Source organism: Tiliqua scincoides, chromosome 9, assembly GCF_035046505.1.
Source record: "Tiliqua scincoides isolate rTilSci1 chromosome 9, rTilSci1.hap2, whole genome shotgun sequence".
NCBI lineage: Eukaryota > Metazoa > Chordata > Lepidosauria > Squamata > Scincidae > Tiliqua > Tiliqua scincoides.
The window spans coordinates 230,379-252,915 of NC_089829.1; the positions used below are offsets into that span (position 1 = coordinate 230,379).

The 22,537-nt window shown below is 47.2% G+C and overlaps 1 protein-coding gene across 1 annotated transcript; it reads left to right on the forward strand.

Annotated features, from left to right (window-relative positions):
* The first annotated feature begins 860 nt into the window (after positions 1 to 860).
* PLOD1 (procollagen-lysine,2-oxoglutarate 5-dioxygenase 1) lies at positions 861 to 22,008 on the forward strand. The gene is made up of 19 exons (XM_066637345.1): positions 861 to 1,107; positions 6,407 to 6,498; positions 7,214 to 7,350; positions 8,591 to 8,754; positions 9,254 to 9,366; positions 9,915 to 9,978; positions 11,369 to 11,466; positions 12,148 to 12,249; positions 13,047 to 13,178; positions 13,721 to 13,842; positions 13,958 to 14,062; positions 14,789 to 14,914; positions 15,400 to 15,541; positions 16,777 to 16,890; positions 17,629 to 17,694; positions 18,543 to 18,647; positions 19,678 to 19,824; positions 21,389 to 21,514; positions 21,834 to 22,008. Exons 1-19 carry the CDS (start codon positions 1,035 to 1,037, stop codon positions 21,987 to 21,989), a joined length of 2,184 nt encoding a protein of 727 aa, XP_066493442.1. The 5' UTR covers positions 861 to 1,034; the 3' UTR covers positions 21,990 to 22,008.
* The last annotated feature ends 529 nt before the right edge of the window (positions 22,009 to 22,537 follow it).

Sequence of the window (22,537 nt, forward strand, 5' to 3'; positions counted from 1 at the left end):
GGCGGGGCGGGGCGGCAGCTGAGTGACGGCGCGCCCTCCGGAAGAGCCTCCCAGCGCCTCCCGCGGGCAGCCCGCCTCGGCACCGGCAGCGCGTCTCTGAGCGCGTGCAGAGTGCCTAGAAACAAAGTCTGTGGACTGACTGTCTCCAGTTCCTGATGAGCGCCTGCTCTCTGAGCAGTGGACAGCTTTGCCCCTGAGCATGTGCAGAGTTCCTGAGCAGAACAAAAGGGGACAAAATATCTCTGAGCACCTGCAGCGCGTGCAGAGTGCCTAGAAACAAAGTCTGTGGACGGACTGTCTCCAGTTCCTGATGAGCACCTGCGGGGCGCCTGCTCTCTGAGCAGTGGACAGCTTTGCCCCTGAGCATCTGCAGAGTTCCTGAGCAGAACAAAAGGGGACAAAATATCTCTGAGAAACGTCTCTTGTGCTCTTGGAGCCGGAACTCTGCAGGTGCTCAGAGATATTTTGTCCCCTTTTGTCCCAGGAGCAAAAGCAAATGTTGTTTTCTCAGACCTTAAGACCTGAGTGTTTCTGAGAAAGTGCAGAGTGCTTTTTCCTTGGAGAGCCGTTTTCAAAGAGCCGGTGGCCGTTTTCTGTTTAAAATTAACCCTTTTTAAGGGCCTGTCTTTGTGGTCCTGCAGGGCGGGCTGTGCAGGACCCAGAAAGCTGCGACCGGCTCTCAGGAAAGGCAGGCGCTTCTTTCTGAGCAGAGCGGGCGTCCCTTTTGGCCAGAAAAGCGCCAGACCTCTGGGAGGGGAAGCGGTGCCTCGGAACGCCTTTGGAGAACTGCAGAAGGCCGCGTGCTCAGAGAGGAAGAGACGAAGGGGCCGGACAGGACGGGCCCGGGCTCGAGGGGGGAGGAGGAGGATCGCCCCTCGAGGGGCGTGTTCATTGCGTGGCACAGCAGCCCGGGGATGGCTGGGAGGGCCTCGAGCGGAGCGGAGCAGAGCTGACGTCCCGGCTGCCTCCGGTCTCTCCGGAAAGCTGGTTTTGCCCCGAAGAAAGACGAGCCTGCTGCAGGAGCTGACCCCAGGATGCCTCTCTGCCTGCTGCTGCTGCTGCTGCTCTTGCTGGACGGGGGGAGCTCCAGCGCCAGGCAGCAGGAAGGTAAGGCTGGCCAGAAGAACTCCGAGGGTGCCCGGGGCAGGCGTGGCTCCCTTGCGTGGCTAGAGGGATCCATCACCCATGGCTGTGCCTTTTGACCCCCTTTCAGGTCACCTGGGGTCACTGCCACCAGTGGCCCCATATTTAGCGTGCGCACACGTCTGAAGCTGTGTGTGTATTTGACAGTCAGTTCTCTGAAAGTGGCCGGGACCCCTTCAGATGAATGTAGCTCTGTCTACTAGTCAATTGTAAAAATCCCTACGGGGGTTTAGAACAGCCTGCCTTGGATTAAAGTCTGGGGAGAAACCTGACGACCAAAGAAAAGCGGTATATAAATACCTGTATAAATAAAATAAATAAATAGTCTGAGGTCTTGGGAAGGTGGCTTAACACAGAACAGTTGCTTTTTTAGACTTGGGGTGTCTACGGATGCAAACGGTGGAAACGGAGTGGTAAAAAGGATGGATTCATGCATCCATGTGCTGATTGTTTTAAATGGGAGTACAGGACTAAGGGGGTAGTATATATTCCATGTTAATTAGCACAGAATACAAAGCTGTGATCCTTTCTCTGTGTGTGTCTGTGGGGACAGACTGGAATCCTGCCCTCCACCCATTGTGGAATGTAAGTCAAGGTGGTAATTTTGTCCAAAGAATGGAATAAAAATCCTCTACAGTTTTTTCATTCAGTTTTTTGTGTTTTTTGGGGGGGGGGGGGGAGGATCCCACAGCTTCTTCCCATCTGGCACAAAGGAGCATGGGACAGCTGCTGTCAGGGCTGCAAAAATATTTTAACACCCTTACAAATATTTTTAAATGATGACTTTTTCCCAGCTGCGTCGTGGCCTCAGCATTTCACAAATCGGCTGAATGCTAAAGGAAGCAAAATGGCAGCTCAGTCGGGCTGGAGAGATTATTTAATGCTTTTCACCCGGGGGCAGTAGATTTTGAAAGAAGCCTGTTCGTGCATGTTTGGTGTGCAGGTGGGCAGCACTTGGGCTGAGTGCAGGATAAGGACCTGAGGCACCCATTGCCACCTCCTCTGCAATCACGCTCCACACGTCCGCTCTGGAAAGCAGCAAGTTGCGTGGCCAAAAAGTTTGCCATGCAAGGTTTTTTTTTACCGATTTGACTCCTCTTTGGAGTCTAAAATGTACCTCCTCCCAGTCGCCTGTCCTCCACCCCCTGCTTTGGAATTGAAGGGATTTATTGCACGGGGCAGGCAGGGCCTCTCCACTCCAGCTTTTCCTCATTCCAGCCTTTGGCAGGCTTCACAGTGAGACCTTCTTTCCCTGACTCAGAAATCTGATACTCCCATCTGCCCTTCAGAGAGGCTGCAGATCTCATGCTGTAGCTACACATCACAGAACTCTCTGGTGTTGCATTGAATGGTCAGCACCCCAAACATGCCTTCCCAGCTAATTGGAAAACAGTTGTAAATTATTTCTTTTTGCACTTGCTGCCTTCTCTTGTCTCAGACTGAGAAGCAGGAGGTTAAAGTTCATACTTTAAGACACACAGACCACAGTGACCTGGCTGAACCAGGCAGGTCCATTTAGAACGTTATGTTTCCAATCAAGGCCCAGCCAGATGCTTGGAAACTCACAAGCGAAGCACAAACAGCAGCAACAGCGGATGTGAAAATAACCTAACGTAGACATAAACACATCCCCCTAAGCAGCCCAGCAGCACTTTCCTGGCATCCCGCCTGGCACATCCGGTGTCTCTCAGTCTCCTGATGGACACACCAGATGTCTTTCCTGGACCTATAGGGACCAACGTCTGGGAGTTTCGAAGAGTCCAGTGTCTGAATGGGGCTGTGTGTGTGCGCGCAAAGTACTATAAACAACCAATAATCAAATCATTTTGGAATAAGGAAGAAATTCATGCATCAGAATTTCCCAGAAAGAATAAAGTTTCCTGGATCTTTTTTAATGTCATTAATATTTAGCTCCAGTGATGTCTGGGCCTCAGATGGTCTGCTGCAGATGATCAGCCCAAGCTGCAAAAGACAAAACATAATCCCACAATATGCATGCCTTGGGCCAAGGTCCCTGGTCCCTTACTCCTCGTCAGAGTCAGGGAAGGGTAAACAGGGAACGACAGGTCCTCTACGCAAAAGCTCAAGCCAGCTGGCATGTTTTTGTTTTCATTCCAAGTGCAGAGGAAGAGCACCATGGCTGAGCAGAGAACTCTTCACTCTTTGCATGTTCGGTTTCTGACTTCTCTTTGTGTCTTTGAAAAGCTTTTATGCTCCGTTTACTCCTTGAAAATCCTTAGCGTTGTTAAAAATAACTCTTCTTGTGTTCAGCCGGGAGAATCTGGTGGAGGTCACCAACCAGTTTGGAAGTGCTTCATTCCACCTTTATTGGCATAAACAATCCAACAAGAAAACAAAATTAAAACATTCAGGGTAGCCACCAATCATTGATCAGGCAAAGAAATACAGAGGAATTTACGCCTTGACAGTACCTTAAATATATATATTTTGCTACATTTGATGAGCGGCACTCATTTCTCCCGTCTAACAAGTACCAGACCAAGTCTGTATCTGAACCATGAAAGCTTTCCAGAAATGGATATAGAAATCGATGGTGTAAATCAATATAGTGGGTACAGTACAGAAGTACATGGGTCAAGGACTCTTTTGAGGTCAGGTCGCAAGAACATGACTGGGGACCTTCCAATGGTCTATTAAATCTTGCTTAGTACATTTGTAGGTAAACCTACCCAGTGTAAAGGCTCTACGAATCTGAGGTGAACACATGAACGATAGATAGCTTGAACCCAAATTAGAGGGCCATGAAAGACCAATATATAGAGGCGAACAAGACTTACGGGCTGCAGCTTGCAAATCCTGTTTCTCTATATCAAATAATCGGGTCCGAATAAGATTGTAAGCTGCAGACATGGGTAATCCTCCTATCAGATCAGTTGATAGACCTAGGGTGGAAGTGCTTCAGTGGCTGGGTGTGCTGTAGGTTTTCCAAGTGGTGAGGGATGGTAAAGCAAATTTTATTTGTTCTCTCCGTCCTTGGGAATATACCTGCTGGGTCATACAAAAGGTTCATATGTAGCTTTCTGTTTCTTGCGTCTAACCAGATGGTTCAGGGAAACTCCTAGGTAAGGGGTAAGGTAGCAGCGCTCCCTTGTTATTTGTTCCCCAGTACCTAGAACTCAGGGGTAGATAGCTCCTGAACATGGAGGTTCCACTTAACTCTCATGGCCATAAGCTGCTGCAGACCCATCCAACAGCATGAGAATTGTCTTGCCAAATCAGGCCAAAGGCCTTATCTCCCCCAGTGTCCTGATTCCAGCAGCAGTCACCCAGGTTCAGCCAGGAACCTCACCAGTTGTTCTCATCTTGCATCTTGGTCCTAGGAGAGAAAGAGGCTGGGGCACTCCTCTTGATCCAAACTGTTGATTTAAGGAGGGAGAATTAGAACATTTAAGCAGCACTGGCTTTTCAATGGCTGAAAAGTGGGTGTGATGCCACCCACCTGCCTCTTCCTCCCATTCCCTGCATTTAAAAAAAAAAAGAGGGACCTGGAGCAGAAGAGGAAGTGTAGAGGAGAGGGAGGTACTCTGGCCCCCTTCTCCACTGCTCCACAGTTCCTCTTTCATTCAATGAAAGGACAAGCAGTGGAGACAGTGGGGGGGCTGCCTTTGGAGGAGCTTCAGAGGTGGGGTGCAGCACTAAACTTCTTGCCTCAAGCTCTGAGAGGTCTTGGTGGAGAATACAGTGAACACATGTGACTAAGTTATGGAAGGGGAATTGTCAGAGGTAGATGATTTTCCCTGTCCAGAAGTGTGCCCTATGCGGCATTGTTTGGAGAAAGGGCAATCACTCTGAATAACCAGAGCATGGTTACTAACTATCTGTTTGGTTAAAAATGCACTACAGTTTGAAGCCTGTTAGCCTCCTGCATTTAATGCTATCGGAATTTGATTCTTACAAATGGGCCTTATTGGTGAGGGAAAAAATCAAAACAATTCAATTCTCACTCAATTTCCTGGGCCTGCACATTTATCCAGCGATTTATAAGACCATTCCCCTGGGGGCTGGGGATAAGAATAGGCCCTCAGTTTGGCTGTACTTGTCGTAAGAGGCGACTAAACAGCCACCGGGTAGATGGGAAGGCAGCTCATCTGAGAGAAGGAAAACTCTGATCCCAAACCTCCACTGCCTTGTGGCTACATCCAGTTATGGAAAAGGCTTCAGGAGTCAACCTTGAGGCAAAATCCGGAGCCGGAGTCCCTGAGGCAGTTCATGGCTGAACACAGTCACGTTTTGGCAACTCCTGCGACGCCGCTAGAACCAACTGTATTGGCCTCTGCCTTTCCATTGGACCATTTCAGCGACGTGGAGAGGGGGGATTTACTGCATGGGTAATTGCCTATCCTCCATACCTACTTTACCCAGGCTTCACGCACTGGAGAGGACACTCTGTTCCAGAACCACCATTCAGAGCGTGACACCATAGTCTTCCGAGACTGAAGGCTGCCAACTTGTAAAACAAAGAATGCTGGATACTGATTTCCAAAACCTCCATGAGAAGACTTCGAGAAGTTGTTCCCCCCCTTAACTTTTCCATCCCATTATATCACGCTCATGGCATCATAGCTCTCCTTTATGACCAACCCAATCGAGCAACATGCTATTTCTCTAGCAAGATTTAATCTGCTGCCGTCCACGGTCACAGAGGGGAGGTATAGCAAGATCCCCCCTGCAGAACGTATCTGCCGCTGCAAGCAGGGTCAGATAACCATCCAATATATTCTGTTTTACTGTCCCCGTCATGCTAGTTCCTGCTCCATCTATGTGGCACGGTGGATACTTAATAGAGAAAGGTTTTCTGATTTAGAGAATTTGAAACTTTTCCTCCAATCGATATAATGGTCTCTAAATTCTTAGTTTCAGTGTCCTCCAAGTACACCTAGACCCAAATCCTAACCAACTTTCCAGCACTGGCCAATGGGACGTGTGCTGCATCCTGCAGTTGGGTGTCACTCACAGAGGCCTCCTCAAAGTAAGGGAATGTTTGTTCCCTCACTTCAGAGCTGCATTGCCCTTATGGCAGTGTTGGAAAGTGGGTTAGGATTGCGCATTTAGTCTCTCTGCTACTACAGATAATGTTCCGTATCCCATTTTATTTTATCAATTCTATTTTTAACCCTACCCTATTTGCCCTCTATGTTTTCTCTAGTAACAGGCTGCTGCCACATGTATGTATGTAAAGGGGATTGGACTGGATTCTCTTGTATGCATCTTAACTTTCTCATGGGATTTCTCCTCTGCATAGATAATTTAATGGTCCTGACTGTGGCAACCAAGGAGACAGAAGGATTCAGGCGCTTCCGAAGATCAGCTCAGTTCTTCAATTACAACTTCAAGGTGAGGCTGGCAGGTTGTCTCCAAAAGAGAAGTTTTGCTGAAATATAAAATAATAATAATAATACAGGTATTTATATACTGCCTTTCTTGGTCTTTATACAAGACTTTATTCAAGGTGGTTTACATAGGCAGGCTTATTTAAATCCCCGTATGGATTTTTACAAATGAAAGAAGGTTCTTTCTTTCAAGAACCACAACATTCAGGTGTTTCTATCTGATCTGGCTTCACATTCTGGCCTCCATCCTCCCACGCTCAGAGCAGATGGAATACCTCGGCTTCAGCTTGTCAGCTGCTTCAAGGTCGCACGGTGCCGGTGGCCTCAAACTGGCGACGTTGTGGATGTTATCTTCAGCCAAATGGAGGCTCTACCCTCTAGACCAGACCTCCTGCCTATATATTTATACTTTATACTAAATTGGATACATTTCCCCAATTCCAGAGTGACACATCTTGAGATCATGTTCCTGGAAATGCTCCATTTATAATGTGATTGAAAAAGACGGCTTTTCACATATATGTTTTATTTTAATCCATGGGAAGGCTCAGCAGTTGTTCTAACAGCAGTTATTTTCTTTCCTTGCTGGAGAATGAAAACGACTGCTGTTAGAACAGCTGCTTAGGCTCCTTTATCTTTGTGTTTGTTTTAAAATATGCCACCACCACCTCATTGAGACAGAATGAAGGCTTTGTCACAAACCTGTTTTAACTCACTAGGTCCTGGGACTAGGGGAGGACTGGCATGGTGAAGATACCAAGAAAACAGCAGGAGGTGGCCAGAAGGTTCGTCTGCTGAAGTCAGCTTTGGAAGAATATGCTGATAAAGAGGACATGGTGATCCTCTTCACAGAAAGGTACACAGACTGCTTCTGGTTCAGAAATCATGTGTATCTGGTCTGATGCAGCCATAATTCTAGTTCCCCACAAGTCAGTTTGAAATTGGGAGATGGCTTCCAAATAATGGGCACAACCTTCATCTTTCACCTCTTCTTTCTGGAATGAATGCTCTCCTGTTTAATAATAAAAATAAAAAATAATAAAACTTTATTTTTATCCTGCCCTTCTCCCTAACGGGACCTAATGGGAAACCTAACTGTTTCTTATTAGCTGTAATGACAGCTTATCATTTCATCTGCATGGACACTGACCATGCTTAATAGTAACCATGGTTTGTTAGTATTAACAGTACTAACAGTAGCTGTTGCAGTATAGGGACTGGCAGCGTGATCACAGACATAGCTATTCAGAAGTAAGGTCTGTTGAATTCACTTGCTCCCAGGAAAGTGCACATGGGATTGTACCTTAAGAGGCTGAGTTGTGAATCAGGAATCCTTGGTTTGAATTTCACCACCTCTGCTATGAAGTTATTTGCCTGCTGCTTAATCGATCCCTCGAATTCACTGTCATTCACTGTCACAAGATTAGGTGACTGATGGCCACTGGGTTAAAGTGCTTTAAAAGGGGGTCAGGCAAATTCTTGGAAGACAGAATGCCTTTCTACATGCTTTACTGACCCTTGATTTGATTCAGCAGGGCTCTTATACTGAGTGTACCCTAAGCAAGGTGTTCTCTGTCTTGGCCTCAGTCTTCCCCATCTGCAGTATGGGGATTATAATACTAGTTTATCAAACAGGTGTGTTTTGAAATTATGAAGCCTGAATAAGAGCATTTGCAAAGCTCAGCATGAGTGCTAAGAATGAGTTATTACTCTTGCCTCAAGTATATTTTTGTAAGTGCAAAGGGAGATGGAGGAAATGCATTCTGTAAATTGTCAGAGGCAATTCCATGTCAGAAAAGTCACATAATGCTCCTGGTCTTACTGATAGTGTACATTCCTCCCCCGCCCCAAAGCTGCAAATGCGTTCTAGGGCTTAACCCCGGCCATTAAACCCTAAACAACTCTTACCCACCAAGGCTCTCCAAATAGCAGGCTGTGTTGTTGAGTGTCTGTCTGTCCATCAAACCCCTTTAGCTTGCGGCACAGTGAAGAACTAAGTTGTTAAATCAGCAAAAGTTGTGCTCAGCAAAAGCACCTCCTTGTGCCCTTGCTCTTGCTTTCTCACCTCAACTATTCTCCCTTTTTCTCCCTTGTAGCTATGACGTCCTCTTTGCATCAGGTCCTGTGGAGCTGCTGAAGAAATTCAGGCAGGCCAAGTCCAAAATCGTTTTTTCAGCGGAGACACTCATCTACCCTGACCGAAGGTTGGAAGCCAAGTACCCCCAAGTCCATGATGGAAAGCGATTCCTTGGATCTGGAGGTAAGAGAGAGGAGGCTCTTGACACAGAAAAGGAGGAGTTGAGCTATTATAGGACTCTGGGTGAGCAATCCTGAGTCATAGGAAGGCAGTTGGGATCAAGTTTGGGAGCTGAGGGGAGAACCACTATGGCTGTTGTGACTTCTTCAGACCCTTAGTTTCGAACAGAAAGCACTAATTTTCTCTTTTGATGCCTCAAATAATGATTAGAAGTTTATAGTACTTTTCTTTTGTTACAGTGAAGAATGGCTGCTACTCTGAAATGACTCAGCAGCCCTTTGGGATGTTGATTTCATAGAGGCCACTCCTTAGGGAGTAAAAAACAGGGGGAAATCTGGTTTTTCACAGGTAGAATTTAGAAATCCTCAGGGAAGGCGAAGGGAAAGCACACAGGTTGTTTGCTGATATGTCTGGAACACAAAACATGGTTTAGAGTCTGAACCATGGTCAGCACAAACAGTGGTTTGGTGTTGCGTCTGAACTGACTCCCTCTTTCCTGCAGCCTTCATGGGTTATGCTACACATCTCAGTAAGCTTGTGGCAGATTGGGAGGGACTCGACAGCGATAGTGACCAGCTGTTTTATACCAAGATTTTCTTAGATCCAGAAAAGAGGGTAAGTACAGGGTTGGCTAGCGGGTCGCTTGCGTGGTTTGGCCTTGTCTGGAATTGGACTCCTGCACTCCCACTGGTCCATCTGAGCAGCAGCTTGCCTTGGCATCATTTAAGGCTATGGAAGCTGCACTGGGACAACCCACATGGCTCCCATCTCTGCCCACTCATTCCTCTGTGGTCAGGGGGATGGAGTCAGGTCCCGGGGAAGAGGAAGGGGTGAAGCAGCCTCTGGGAAGCAGGCACAGTGGGTGGCAGGATCAAAATGCTCCATCACTGGCTCACAAGGAAGGGCGGAGGCAGCTGGGCCCTGAGGGACAGGCAGGTCAGCCTAGGTTGGGAGACGCTCCCTGGCATGTGGAAAAGGGATGTAGCCACAGCCTCCTTTCCAGAGACACTGTGACACGGGGGGGGGGGTGCCCCCCTAGGTCTGAAAGCTTCTGCCCCTGCATGCCTCAATGGATGGTTGGAGGGCAGTGTCCATCCCCCTGCACCCATCCAGGTGGCTTTTTAACTTTTCAGATTCTGTCATTTTATTGTTCACCTCTACAGGGGAATATCAACATCACTTTAGATCACAGGTGTCGGATCTTCCAGAATTTGAATGGAGCTCTAGGTAAGGAGTTGGGAAGGGGGGAGTAATGTCCTCCCCTTGGGACCATTGAAATGGCTCTGTGTTCCCTGTGAGATAGGTCAGGATGGGAGAGAGAAGTTGACCCCAGGCTGTCCAGTGAGCCTCACAGTTCAGTGGGAATTTGAGCTGGAGGCTTCTGATCTTAGCCTATACAGCAAAAGGCGCCAATCATGGCTAAAGCTTATAGATGAAGATCTAAAGAACCAGTGAATGCCTATTGATACAACCAGAATCATTGCCATGGATTGCAAGGCGTTGTGACTAATGCATCGAAACCTGCAGCACCTACAACAGCGTATTGGCTTAGAAGACGACCCGTCGTCCCAAACGCCAGCTAAAGGAATAAAGAAAGAAGAAAATTTTAGCTTGGTGCTGAATGCATGTGCCACACTGGCTCATTCCACAAAGTAGCCTTGTCCTGGAGATCGGGTATGAGAGAGAAACCCCCAGAATCCTTTGCATTCACACCAACACCCCAGCCCAGTCCAATGACCTTGTTCCATCAGGCAGAGGGGTGGGTGTGTTTTTCCATTGTATTGCTGCCATCCTGCCTGGCCTTGCTCATTGCACAGATTGAACAGAGAGAGACAGCCAGTGCTAGGTGTGGCCAGTGGGTGAGGTGTTTATGCAAGTTACAACACAGCTTTAGCCAGAGCAAAAACTGGACAAAGGTTTGCAGGGTGATCAGGGGAGAGGAGGAGGAGAAGGAAGGGAATCTGCTTTGTATGGTCGAAATGTTATGAAGTTGGGCAGCATAAAAATTAGAGAGATCTAGGGTAGCTGCCACTCCAAATCAGACCTTTGGTCCATCTAAGTCAGTATTGTCATTCCAGACTGGCAGCAGCTGTCCAGGATTTCAGAGAAGGCATTTATCTCTGTCCTACCAGGACAGAGAAAAATCAGGGATTGAAACTGGAACCTTTTATATGTAAGCAGGAACTCTTGCTGAACCATGGCCCTTCCCCAGAGATGCCTTCAGTTGACCTGCTCAGTTGTCTGTTTCAAACCATATGTTTTACTTCAATGTAGAGTACTTTTGGGTTTAACAAAAGGTATTGGAAAGTAGGGGGTGGTGGGTCAATTATCCACAAAGCGAAGGATTCTGTGTTGGTGATATACTGCTCCTAGAAGAGGTTCCATTTGGTGATTATGGCTCACAGACACTAGAGAGGAATGCTGTCTCTGCACCTGGAGGCTGTCTTGTTTAAGCTGTGTATCTTCTGGGTCATGAATTCTTTTTAAAGCCACATAAGCTAGCTTTCATTGCACCCGTATATTTGTAATCACTGTTAACAGCTCAGACAAATGTGGCAACATGTTGAACCCATTCTCTCCCCCCCCCAAAAAAAAACCCCTTTCTCTCTCTTTTAAGATGAGGTGGTTCTGAAGTTTGAGAACAAGCGAGTGAGAGTGCGGAATCTGGTGTTTGACTCCCTCCCAGTCGTCATTCATGGCAATGGCCCCACTAAAGTAAGCTCAGAACCTTCTAAATCTATCACAGAAAGTAACTGCTCCCAAGTAAACATGCTTGATGTTGTGGCCTTCGTGGTTAATCTCTCTTTAGAACAGCCTAAATGCAGCTCAGGGCAAAAGGCAAAGCCAAACATTTCTTTAAGAAAATGCTTTTACCAGAGTAGAGTTGGTAGCTTTGTGGCAAAACATACAGGAGGGATATGGCTCAGAAAACCAACATTAGTGCTCTAAAAAAGTAACATTGACTCTTAAAAGGGTCAGCATATTGCTGACATTTGCAGATCTAAGATGTTTCTTCCTGCTAATCTCTCAAGCCACCATGTCTCCATGTCCAGAGGCAGTCTGCCCTTAAATACCAGCTGCTGGCCATAGCCTTCATCTTCTGCATGGAAAAGCTTGTGGGCTTTTCCAGAGGTTGCTGTTGGGCCGGTGGGGGAAAGAGGATGCTGGATTCTCAATGCTTTCTTTCTGATCCAGCAAGGAAGGGCTTCTGTAAAAGTATTTCTGCTCCCTTCTACTTTGGTCTGATCCTTCTCTTCAGCTTTCCCCAGGCAGTAGAGACAATGTGATTGCTTGGGGGGGTGTGGAGGCAGGGGGGGGTCACATGTACAGGGGAAATAGCAAATGTTTGCATTCAGCCTCATGAACAAGGTTTTGTGCATCTTTCTCACCTCAAAGCTGCAGCTGAACTACCTGGGAAACTACGTCCCCCAGACCTGGACCTTTGAGTCGGGTTGCTCTTTGTGCAAGGAAGGCTTGAAGAGTCTCACAGGCTGGAAAGTAAGGGTTCCTGCTGATTGGGGCATTTTGGGTTTTGGTTGAATTGGGAAAGGAAGGCTTGGAATATTTTTGTTCTTACTGTGCTGGCTCTGAGCTCTTTATTTATGACTTGGTCATAAATCCCTCCTGGGATTTGTGGCCCTTGATAAAAAAAAAACTGCTGTCTAGAATTATTGTTTGCTAAACCAATATAGGCAATAGCAATCATGGAGTACTTTCTTTAGAGAGGAACTGAAAGCGATGCCATCGCATCATTGCAAGAAATATTATACAGTTGCCGCGGATCCTGAGACTTGGGTGGTTTAACCACTACAATGTTGCAGCTTGTTCTGGGGGCGGGGAGGTTCTCTCTTGAGGCAAATGGCAACTTGTGGGAAGGGTTGACAGGGCTGTGATACAGTGGGAAAGTCCAAGCCCCCCCCCCCCCGCCTACATGGTGGTTCAGATCCGAGCCGCTCTTCTCCTGCTATTTACAAAAAGGGAAACCTCAAGAGGAAACGACCCACTTTGAACAGAACATGTTGTTTGGTCTTAATAGCTGTCATGGGGATCAGGCAAGTTTATGGTGGTGGAGAAGCCTGCCAAGCAGCTCGGGTCAGAGGCAGTGTACCTGAGGACGCGGTTGCAGGAGATAATCAGCAGAGGCAGGGATGTTGCTTTTGTGCCCGGCTCATGGGCTTGCCAGAAGCACCTGCTGGCTGCTGTTTGGAAGCAGGCTCCTGGTCTAGAGAGTGATTTGGGTCTGATCCAAGAGTGCGTCATCTGCCTTTTGTCGTGCCACTTCTTCCCAAATGTAGGATGACACACTGCCGCTGGTTCTGGTTGGCATCTTCATCGAGCAGCCCACTCCTTTCCTCTCCCAGTTCTTCCAGAGGCTACAGGCTCTCCACTACCCAAAGAAAAGGATCCAGCTGTTTATCCACAACCACGTGAGCGATGTTACTCGTGGTCGGGAAGGCCTGTGCACCTTCCCAGAAACTTCTGCTGCTTCCTCCCACATGACCAGTCTCCAAGGGGTTGGGCTGACTTTCAGGTTTTGGGCACTGTGGACAGTAGCAGACCTGCCATTATCAGAAAGGGGCAAATGCCCCAGGGGTGGAGCCTCATTTCTAGGACCATGTAGTAGCCTTACTGAGGCTCCCGACATGGTCAGAAACTGTGCTTCCAGTTTCCTCAGGGAAACCTCAGGCGGGTTCTCCAGTTGGTCCTGGAGTTGTGTGAAGCTCCGTTTCACTCCAGGTGAGTGGGGGAAGCGGATTCGTGCACGGGGGGGCAGCATCTCACAGGGAGCGCCGTGACGGACCTTTGCCCCGGGCACGGGGTTGGGAAAGTCCGCCATTGACTGTGGGAGCTTTTGTGCGATAAGCGCAGGCAGGTGTTGCACTTGTTTGGCATCCCGAAGCCAGCCTGGACTCAGAGCAACTGGCTGTGTGACTCCCGTGAATCACAGTCCACTCTGCTTCATATTCAGGAGGAGCATCACCTCTCCCAGGTGGATTCTTTTGTGGACGAGCATGGACAAAAGTATCGCTCAGTCAAAGTGATTGGACCCAACGACCATGTGAAGAATGCTGATGCTCGGAACATGGGCGTGTAAGCACCGAATCTGCCATTGCAGAGGGACAGCAAAAGCAGGAGTATTGCAGCTCCTTGAAAGATCGGTGCCTCAATCTCATTTTCACAGTTTTTCTTCTCTTTGCCCCTCTAGAGATCTGTGCAGACAGGACCCTGTCTGTGAATATTATTTCAGCCTCGATGCCGAAGTGGTGCTGAAGAACCCGGACACCTTGAGGAATCTGATTGAACAGAACAAGTGAGTTCCCTTTCCTCAAGCAGGCTTCAAGGAGGAGGCCCAGGCTACAATCCTGTACACACTCACCTGGGAATAAACCCCACTGAAGACAGTGGCACTCAGTTCAGAGTAAACCTGCATCAGTTTGCACTGGCTGCCATTCTGACTCCAGGTCTGACTGTCACTTATAGGTAGCTACTTTTTGAAAAAACTTGGAATTCAGTGCAGGCTCTGGATTATTCCTGATCTGAGTTTTGGCCTTCTGTGTTGTACTTCGCAATTTCAGAATCCCAGAGAAGCACGTGCAGAATTTAGGCTGCTCAGAATATCTGCTTCTGTATTTTAAATAGAAAGAAGCAGGTTCCCAGCTCTTGGGGAAGACGAGGAGTATGCTTGGAACTTCAGTGCCTGCTAAAATAAATGGCCTGTGGAGGCAACCATGGCTGACAAAGCTGCTTGCTGCATCTCATGGCTGGCATGAACAGAATGAGCAGTGCTTGCTAAAGGACGTGCTTGTAGATGTGTTTTATGTGCTTGATTTAGACAGGGAATTCTGATTTCCTGGAGCAGAATTTGGTGGTTGATTTTGATGCAGATTCAGCAACCCCCTGAAAGCACCCCATCCTTCACCGCACTGCTCCCCAACTTTTGTGTAGCCAGGTTTCCGCTGAGATCTGTGCCTCTAGCAACCCCCTCCAGCAACCTGCAAACATCCAGCTTTTCTTCCTTTGTGCCTCCTCCTCCCAGGTCTGTGATTGCCCCGCTGGTGGGCCGCCTTGGGAAGCTGTGGTCAAACTTCTGGGGGGCCTTGAGTGCCGAGGGCTACTACGCCCGCTCTGAGGATTACGTGGATATTGTCCAGGGTCGGCGGGTGTGAGTATTGCACAGAACCACATGACTAGAAGGCCGTTCTAGGAGGAGCCTTCTTTTGCATCCATACAGAGATGCTTCTGAAATTCCCCACTGCAATTTGCAGCTTGAATTCCCTGACCTTTGTTCTGAAGTGGAACTAATGCTAAATCCTTAAAACAAAAAATCTGAATTATACACTGCAGTGCCTTAGTCTCCATTCCCTGCTGAAACACAGTGGAAGTGAGTATAATGGAAACAAGCTTCTGTGTTTTTCCTGTGGACTTCTGGCTCCATCCCTCTCCCTCATCTTTTTCTGTTTCTTTATTTGGGGGGATTCAAACCATGCCTTTCTGTCTCTGAACAGACTGTGAAAGTGGCTCAGCCCTGCTAGTTTTATACAGAAGAACTGTTTAAAATGGATCCATGCATTCCTGTGCCACCTTTCCACAACTGTCTGACGATCGACTTCTCTCTGCACCTAATCCTTGTGCCCTCTACTTTCTTAGCGGCCTCTGGAATGTCCCATACATCTCGAGCATCTACCTGATCAAAGGCAGCATCCTGAGAGGGCAGCTTGCTCAGACCAACCTTTTCCACAGCGGCAAACTCGACGCAGACATGGCCTTCTGCCACAACATCCGGGAGCAGGTCAGTGCGGCATTTTCCCAAAGGATGCGGGAGGGGGGAGCCTGCTGGAAATATGGGAGCCTAAGCCTGTGGGGTTCTGCAGTTTTCCTTTTTCTCCACTGTGAGGAAGTTGTGGTGATCCAGAAGCTTCCTTTTAACCAGGGAGACAAACTCTTGCACTTGTGGGCTCCCGTTCAGTTCTGGCTCATCCGTATATTTTCTCTCTCTACTTCAATTCTGGTTCAGACCCAAACTTCAGAAGTGGCGGTGTAGATGTGTTGCACATAAAATTGTCCCAGACCATCTTGCTTATAGTTGCAACTCTCCTTCATTTCACAGGCATCCCCCCGAATCTGTGAATCCTATATCCATGTGAAACAAATCCATGATTCACAAATCCCCCCCAATCGCGCAAATTACCTACTTGTGTCAAATTGCAGCGTTCCAGTAGCTGACTCCTGTGCCTGTCTGAAAATGTCAGCAGGAAGCAATAACTGGAAGCAGGTTGGAGGGCTGAAAATAACATGATGCTAGTGTCATGTTCTTTTCAGCCCTCCAACCCACTTTCTGTTAGCATTTCCTGCTAGCATTTGCAGCCAAGCACAGGAGACAGTGACAGGACTGCAGTCAGACAGAGATGTGTCATGTGTGTGAGGGAGGGGGGATTCTTTGTGGGGTTTGCTGCTATCCAGTCTCCAGTATCTGTGGTGACAGACGGAATCTATCCCCCATGGATATAGGTGGGATGCCTGTATTATTACTGCACCACCAGCCTATGTGGCACTTTGCAACAAATGAGGGTACAGGTCCCTGCCTCAAAGGGATCACTATCTGGAAACAAAGTGATGACTTGAGGGAGGGAAAAATTTATATTTTGTTTAACCATGTATTTTTGAGGTTTTTGGAATACATTCAACAGGACAATAAAACGTCAATCCCACAATCGAAAGCTGAGCTGCCTGATTATTGAGCCTCTTATTTTGAACTCAGGACCACCTTTTGACTTTGGTTCAGTTCTGGTTCTGCTTCAAGGCAGACTAGAGAATGTGGGTTTGGGTTCAGTTTACTGAACACACTCCACCCATCCCATGAATTGGTTTTTAGGTTCAGTTTGACTCCCTGCTCTTAACCCCTCATAAACAGAAGTGAATAGCAGATCAGCTGCAGGTTATCATCCGGCTGGACGTGCCCTGGGAGGTGCCCGTTCTCCGTGTCTGGTCTAAACCTGGAGGGCTCTTTCCATGTGTGTCCTACAGGGAATCTTCCTGTTTGTGACAAATCTGCAGCCGTTTGGGCATATCCTCTCCCTGGAGAACTATCAAACCAGCCACCTCCACAATGACCTCTGGCAGATCTTCAGCAACCCTGAGGTAAGATCTTCCCTGGTGGTTTACATCAGATGTCGTTGCCTTTTGCAAAGCTGAAGGGCCAGCAAGATTTTCTCAGAGCCAGCCTGGAAGGGGAAGGAGATGGGAGACCCAGGTGGACCAGTCAGAGGGGAACCTGCGTTCTGGTCTCCCATCCTCCTCACTCCAGGCGCAAAAAAGTGAGACAGATTCTATTTTTTAATGTAAGAAAAACACCAGTCCAGCAAAGGATACAGCATTCCATTTTAAAGCAGAAGAACCGTCTGTTTTAGTATTCTGACATTTGGGATACCTGAAACTGGTGACTTCCTGTATGTCTGGGGCACACGTCTGACCAAGTTACCAGGCATCTCCAGTTAGGCTGCAGGGCTTCTTGGTAGACTTGGACTTCGACGCTTGCTCTTTTATATTTGTAAAATTAGTAACTTCTTTTCCAGAGAGAATCTTGCAGCTCCCACAATTCCACGTTTTAGGAAGAATCTAAAAATATTTCTGTTTGGCAAAGCTGTCAATGGCTCTGTAATTTTAATGTCGTTATAGCATTTATAGATATTGCAGTAATGATGTGTTTATTATTTTTTTAAAAACTTCTCATCCTTTTTTAACAAACTGCTATGACGCCTCTGGGAAAAACACTCTAAAAATTAAGCAAATAAATACGCTTAAATTAAATAAATTAACTAGCTATAGCTACACCCCATTTTTTCCATTGTATTTTTTTAAAATTTCTTCCCAATGCAGGACTGGAAAGAGAAATACATTCATGAAAACTACACTGCAGCTTTAAAAGGGAAATTGGTAGAAACGGTAAATAGCTGTTATCTCTTTTGAAAGTGACTGTTGACTTGGGGAACAGCAAGACATTACAGTGGGGCAAGGAAAAGCTAACCTGAACGGAGGGCTGCTTGCTTCAGGTGCCACAACTCTGGGGTGTTGGCCTTCTTGGTGAGCGCACGCCATTTCTGGAATTCTCTCTCCAGCAACACTCAATGGAGCTGTTGTCCTGGATTGCTCTGATTTACGTTATTTTGTTTTACATGTTGATTTTAAGGGAATGGAGGGGGCCGGGCTTGGATGCTTATTATGGTATGGCTTTTGCTGTTTTTTTGAAAGCAGCATAAGTGGAAAGGTGGGTGTGAAAGACTTGCCTGTGCTTTCTTTGTCTGCATCCCTCTTCCCTCCTGCTGTTGTCTGCCTTGCATCACTATCTAGATCAGGGGTCTCCAAACTTTTTGGCCAGAGGATCACATCAAATATCTAGTGTGGTGTTGAGGGCCAGAAAAAAATTAAATATAAATTTTAAATAAATAACTTAGAGATGGAACTTAGATGAGTGAATAAATGAATGGATGGGTTCATTCATTCAACTTCTCTGGCCCTCAGAACACCCTCAAGACACCCTCAGTTGAGTGGGCCAGAGGCTTTCAGGGGACAAGAGGCTGGCTGTGGGCCAGATAGAGGCTTGCCACGGGCCGCATCTGGCCCCTGTGCCGGGGTTTGGAGACCCCTGATCTAGTTTGTAAGCCCATTGGGGCAGGAACCTGTGTTTTTAGTCTTTGTTAAATTCCACGTATGCTGATAGCACAATATTTGCATCCTTCACCTGCCTCTCTTGTATTGCTGGAGCTCTCACTACTCCTTCTTTGTTTCGCCAGCCCTGCCCAGATGTTTACTGGTTCCCAATTTTCACCGACACAGCTTGTGATGAACTGGTGGAAGAGATGGAGAACTTCGGCCAGTGGTCCAAGGGAGACAACACGGTAAGGTGACTTTGCCACACAAATTTCTGACCAGGCCACTTTTCACCCACACATGCCTCAGATGTAGTATGCTGAAGGCCTGACACTTACACAGTCTTATTTGCTTGTTTACCTGGAGACCATTTTGACTCACCCTAGCTAGACAAGTGGCAGTTTCTAAGCCTGTGCTGAAGAATCAAGGTGTCCTTGTGTGCTGTTAATTGTTTGGTGAGAGCTGCTGCCTTCATCATTGCATTTGATTATAGAATAAATCTTTACTCTCCCCAACTCTCTCTCTAGATCTGTCAACATCATCGTGCCCTGTACCCGTCCTCCGCTTGGCCAAGCACATGGTGTCAGCATCACCTTTGATTCTTCTCTCTCCTCTGCTCACTCTGTTCCAATCAGCCATGATTGTGTCATTGTTCCCTGAACAATGTTGGGGGGAAAAAAATCCATCTATTCTTTTCCACCCCTGAGCAAAAACTCTGGTTTATTCTCCGGTCCTCTCACCTTCACTCTTACAACCTCCTCTCTGACTTTCCTCTTTCACACCTTGCACCTCTGTCCAAAACTCTGAAGCCCAAAATATCTTCCTCTCCCTTTGTTTCAACCCTCCTCTGCTCCTTTTGCTGGCTTTACATCCTCTTCCATATCTAGTACAAGCTCCTCGCATTAGAATCCTAAAATGCTAGAGTTGGGAGGGATCTTAGAGGTCATGTAGTCCATCCTCCTGCTCACTGCATGCAACTGCACAGCATCCCTGACAGGTGGCCATCTTGCCTCTGCTTGAAAGCCTCCAAAGGAGCCCACAACTGCACAAGGCAGTCTGTTCCAGTGCCAGGTGGTCATTACAGTTACAGACTTCTTCCTCACGTGCAACCTACAATTACTTCCTTGTCATTTTACCCATTGGTTCCAGTCCTTCTTCAGGAGCCTCAAAGAGCAGGTCCTCCCTTTGTTCTGCCTGATAGCCCTTAAGATGCTTGAAGGTGCCCTTAAGATGCTATTGCAGTTCTTCTTAGTCTTTTTTCAAAATTAAAAATTGCAGGACCACAGAATCCTGGGGGGATACGAGAATGTGCCGACGATTGATATCCACATGAATCAGATCAACTTTGAGCGTGAATGGTACAAGTTTCTTGTGGAATACATCGCCCCTATCACGGAGAAGCTGTATCCCGGATACTACACCAAGGTATGTGCAGAATTAACGATCTGGATACCTTTGGTAGGAGTCAGACCTGGATGCAGTGGCATAGCTAAGGGAGTGCAGTGACCAAAATTGTGAAAATCTTGGTATGTATGAACAATACCATCATGTTTCCAATGATATATCATTGGAAAGGTAATTTAATGCTGAATGCAGTGCAACAAACTGCACTGGAATATCTGTATGTTATGATACAGCATGGAACCAATAGATTTTTATTTAATTAATTAATTAAATTTGATTTTGTCATGTAGGGGGGGCTACAAAATCTTTGACCTCAGGTAGCAGATAAATGCTTTAGCTATGCCACTGACTGGGGGGAGGCAAGTTGGTGGTGAGCTGCTGGGGGGACGAGGTGGGTTCCTCCCAATTTTCATTTTTAAAAAGCCCGGGTATGATGTCACTTCCGGTTGTGACACCACTTCCAGAGCAACATTTTGATCAATAGCTACACGATCAATAGCTACGCCACTGCCTGGATGCTATAAGATTTGAACTCAAGACTCCAGTTTTCCTAGACAGGGGGCTTTGAGCCACTATCCAGGGCTGCCAAGGACAGCAGCTGCAGAGAGTGAAGGGATGTGTAGAGATGTGTGTTCTAAAAACAGACATGTCTATTCCTCTCCAAGTTCAAGCTCAGGGCTTTGCACAGCACTGATTGGCTAGTGATTGTCATGTTACAATTACAGCTCTCCTCCAACTCCAAGCTTTACACCCTTTTCAAAATGTATTGTGCTTACTGCACAATATAAAATATATATTGAATGGAAGCAATGTTGAAGGAAATCCCATGTGAAGCATGGATGGGGGAAGGGCAGATGGATCAGCCTGAATCCGCCCTGAAATCACTGGTCAGCGAGAGAGGCTCCAGGGCATATCTTGCCCTGCCAAAGTGTGCTGAAAATGCAACTTCAGCCTCCACCATATTTTGCATAGGGAATAGTCCTCTAACGTACACACACATACACAATATTATTATTATTATTATTATTATTATTATTATTATTATTATTATTATTATTATTAATAATAATAATAATAATAATAATAATAATAATAATGAAATACAGGTATTTATATACCGCCTTTCTTGGTTGTCAGATTTCTCCTCAGACTTTAATTCAAGGCGGTTTACATAGGCAGGCTGATTCTAAATCCCTGTAGGGAATTTTACAATTGAAGAAGGTTCTGTTTTTCAAGAACCACATTTCAGATGGAACTTTTATTATCTGGTATCACATTCTGGCCTCGTTTCCTCCCACGCAGGCTGACAAGCAGCTCCTTCATATCTCACTTGAAGGGCAGCCAAAAGCAGGTGGAAAAACTCGGCTAGGTTTGTCAGCTGCTTCAAGGTCTGGCCGTTCACGGTGCCGGTGCCTCGAACTGGCGACCTTCGGATGTTATCTTCAGGCAAACAGACCCTCTAGACCAGACCTCCTGCCCAAGACATAGACATACCCCACACACTGACGACATGGCTAGTTGCCTTGTGATTATCAGTGTGCCACAAATGGTGGATCCTGTTCATGTGTTTTCTCTTCCTGCATAGACCCAGTTTGAGTTGGCCTTTGTTGTCCGGTACAAGCCCGACGAGCAGCCATCCTTAATGCCCCACCACGATGCCTCCACCTTCACCATCAACATTGCCCTGAACCGTGTTGGAATCGATTATGAAGTAAGTGCTGGCGCGACATCTTTTGGCCACACTGGCAGGAGAAAAGCTTGTCATACTGTTCAGGCTGACAAGAGGGATGGTTCTCCCCATGGGGAGAGGAGGCGAGTGTGAGAACCTGAACAGACATCCTTAAATGGCAGGCTTGTCATGGCTCAACTATACCCACTGCTGTAGGAGACTCTCTGGTTGAAGATTCCACAAAGGAACAGCTAGCAGGAGAGTAGGGGTGGGATGGAGAGTTGTTGAGCCAGGCAACATTGAACCAGTGTTAGCTTGTCATTGTCCACAAAAGCAGCTCTTGTCTTCCTTTTCCCTGCAGGGCGGAGGCTGCCGGTTTTTACGCTACAACTGCTCCATCAGGGCGCCCCGGAAAGGCTGGACCCTCATGCACCCGGGCCGCCTGACGCACTACCACGAAGGTCTCCCCACCACCAGTGGGACCCGTTACATTGCTGTGTCTTTTCTGGACCCTTAGAGCAGCATCTTTCAAGAGGAGACTGGGTGGGGAGGAATCTTTCCCAGCCGCGGTGACGTCAGTGTGAAAACTCCACTGGGATCCGTTGAGTTACTAAATATGGATTTGACCAAAGACGGATTTGTCACAGACGCCTCTCTGGTTCCAGACTATGGCCTGATCTGCCAAAGACATAAAGGCCCAATAGTGTTCGTAAATTAATTCTTGTTGCCAAAGAAAGGGACTCCCTGTGGTTTGCTATGAGATGTGGCACCAAAGTAGATGTTCAAATGACTCCTCCCACCTTGGAGAAGAAGACCAAGGTGTGGGGAGGGGAGGATACACGCTTCATGTATCTGCCTGCAGCATGACATGCGAGCCACCTTTACACCTGGAGGAAACGTGGAGCTGCCAGAAGTTCAGAAGCATTCCCAGCTACACAGGGTCTCTCTGATCATGAAGAGCTGCTTTTCCTCTGAGTGGTATACAAGTATTTTTCTGTTGCTTTTATTTTGAAGAGAAACACACAAGACCCATATGCAGAACACTTCTGAAGGGGAGCAGTGCCT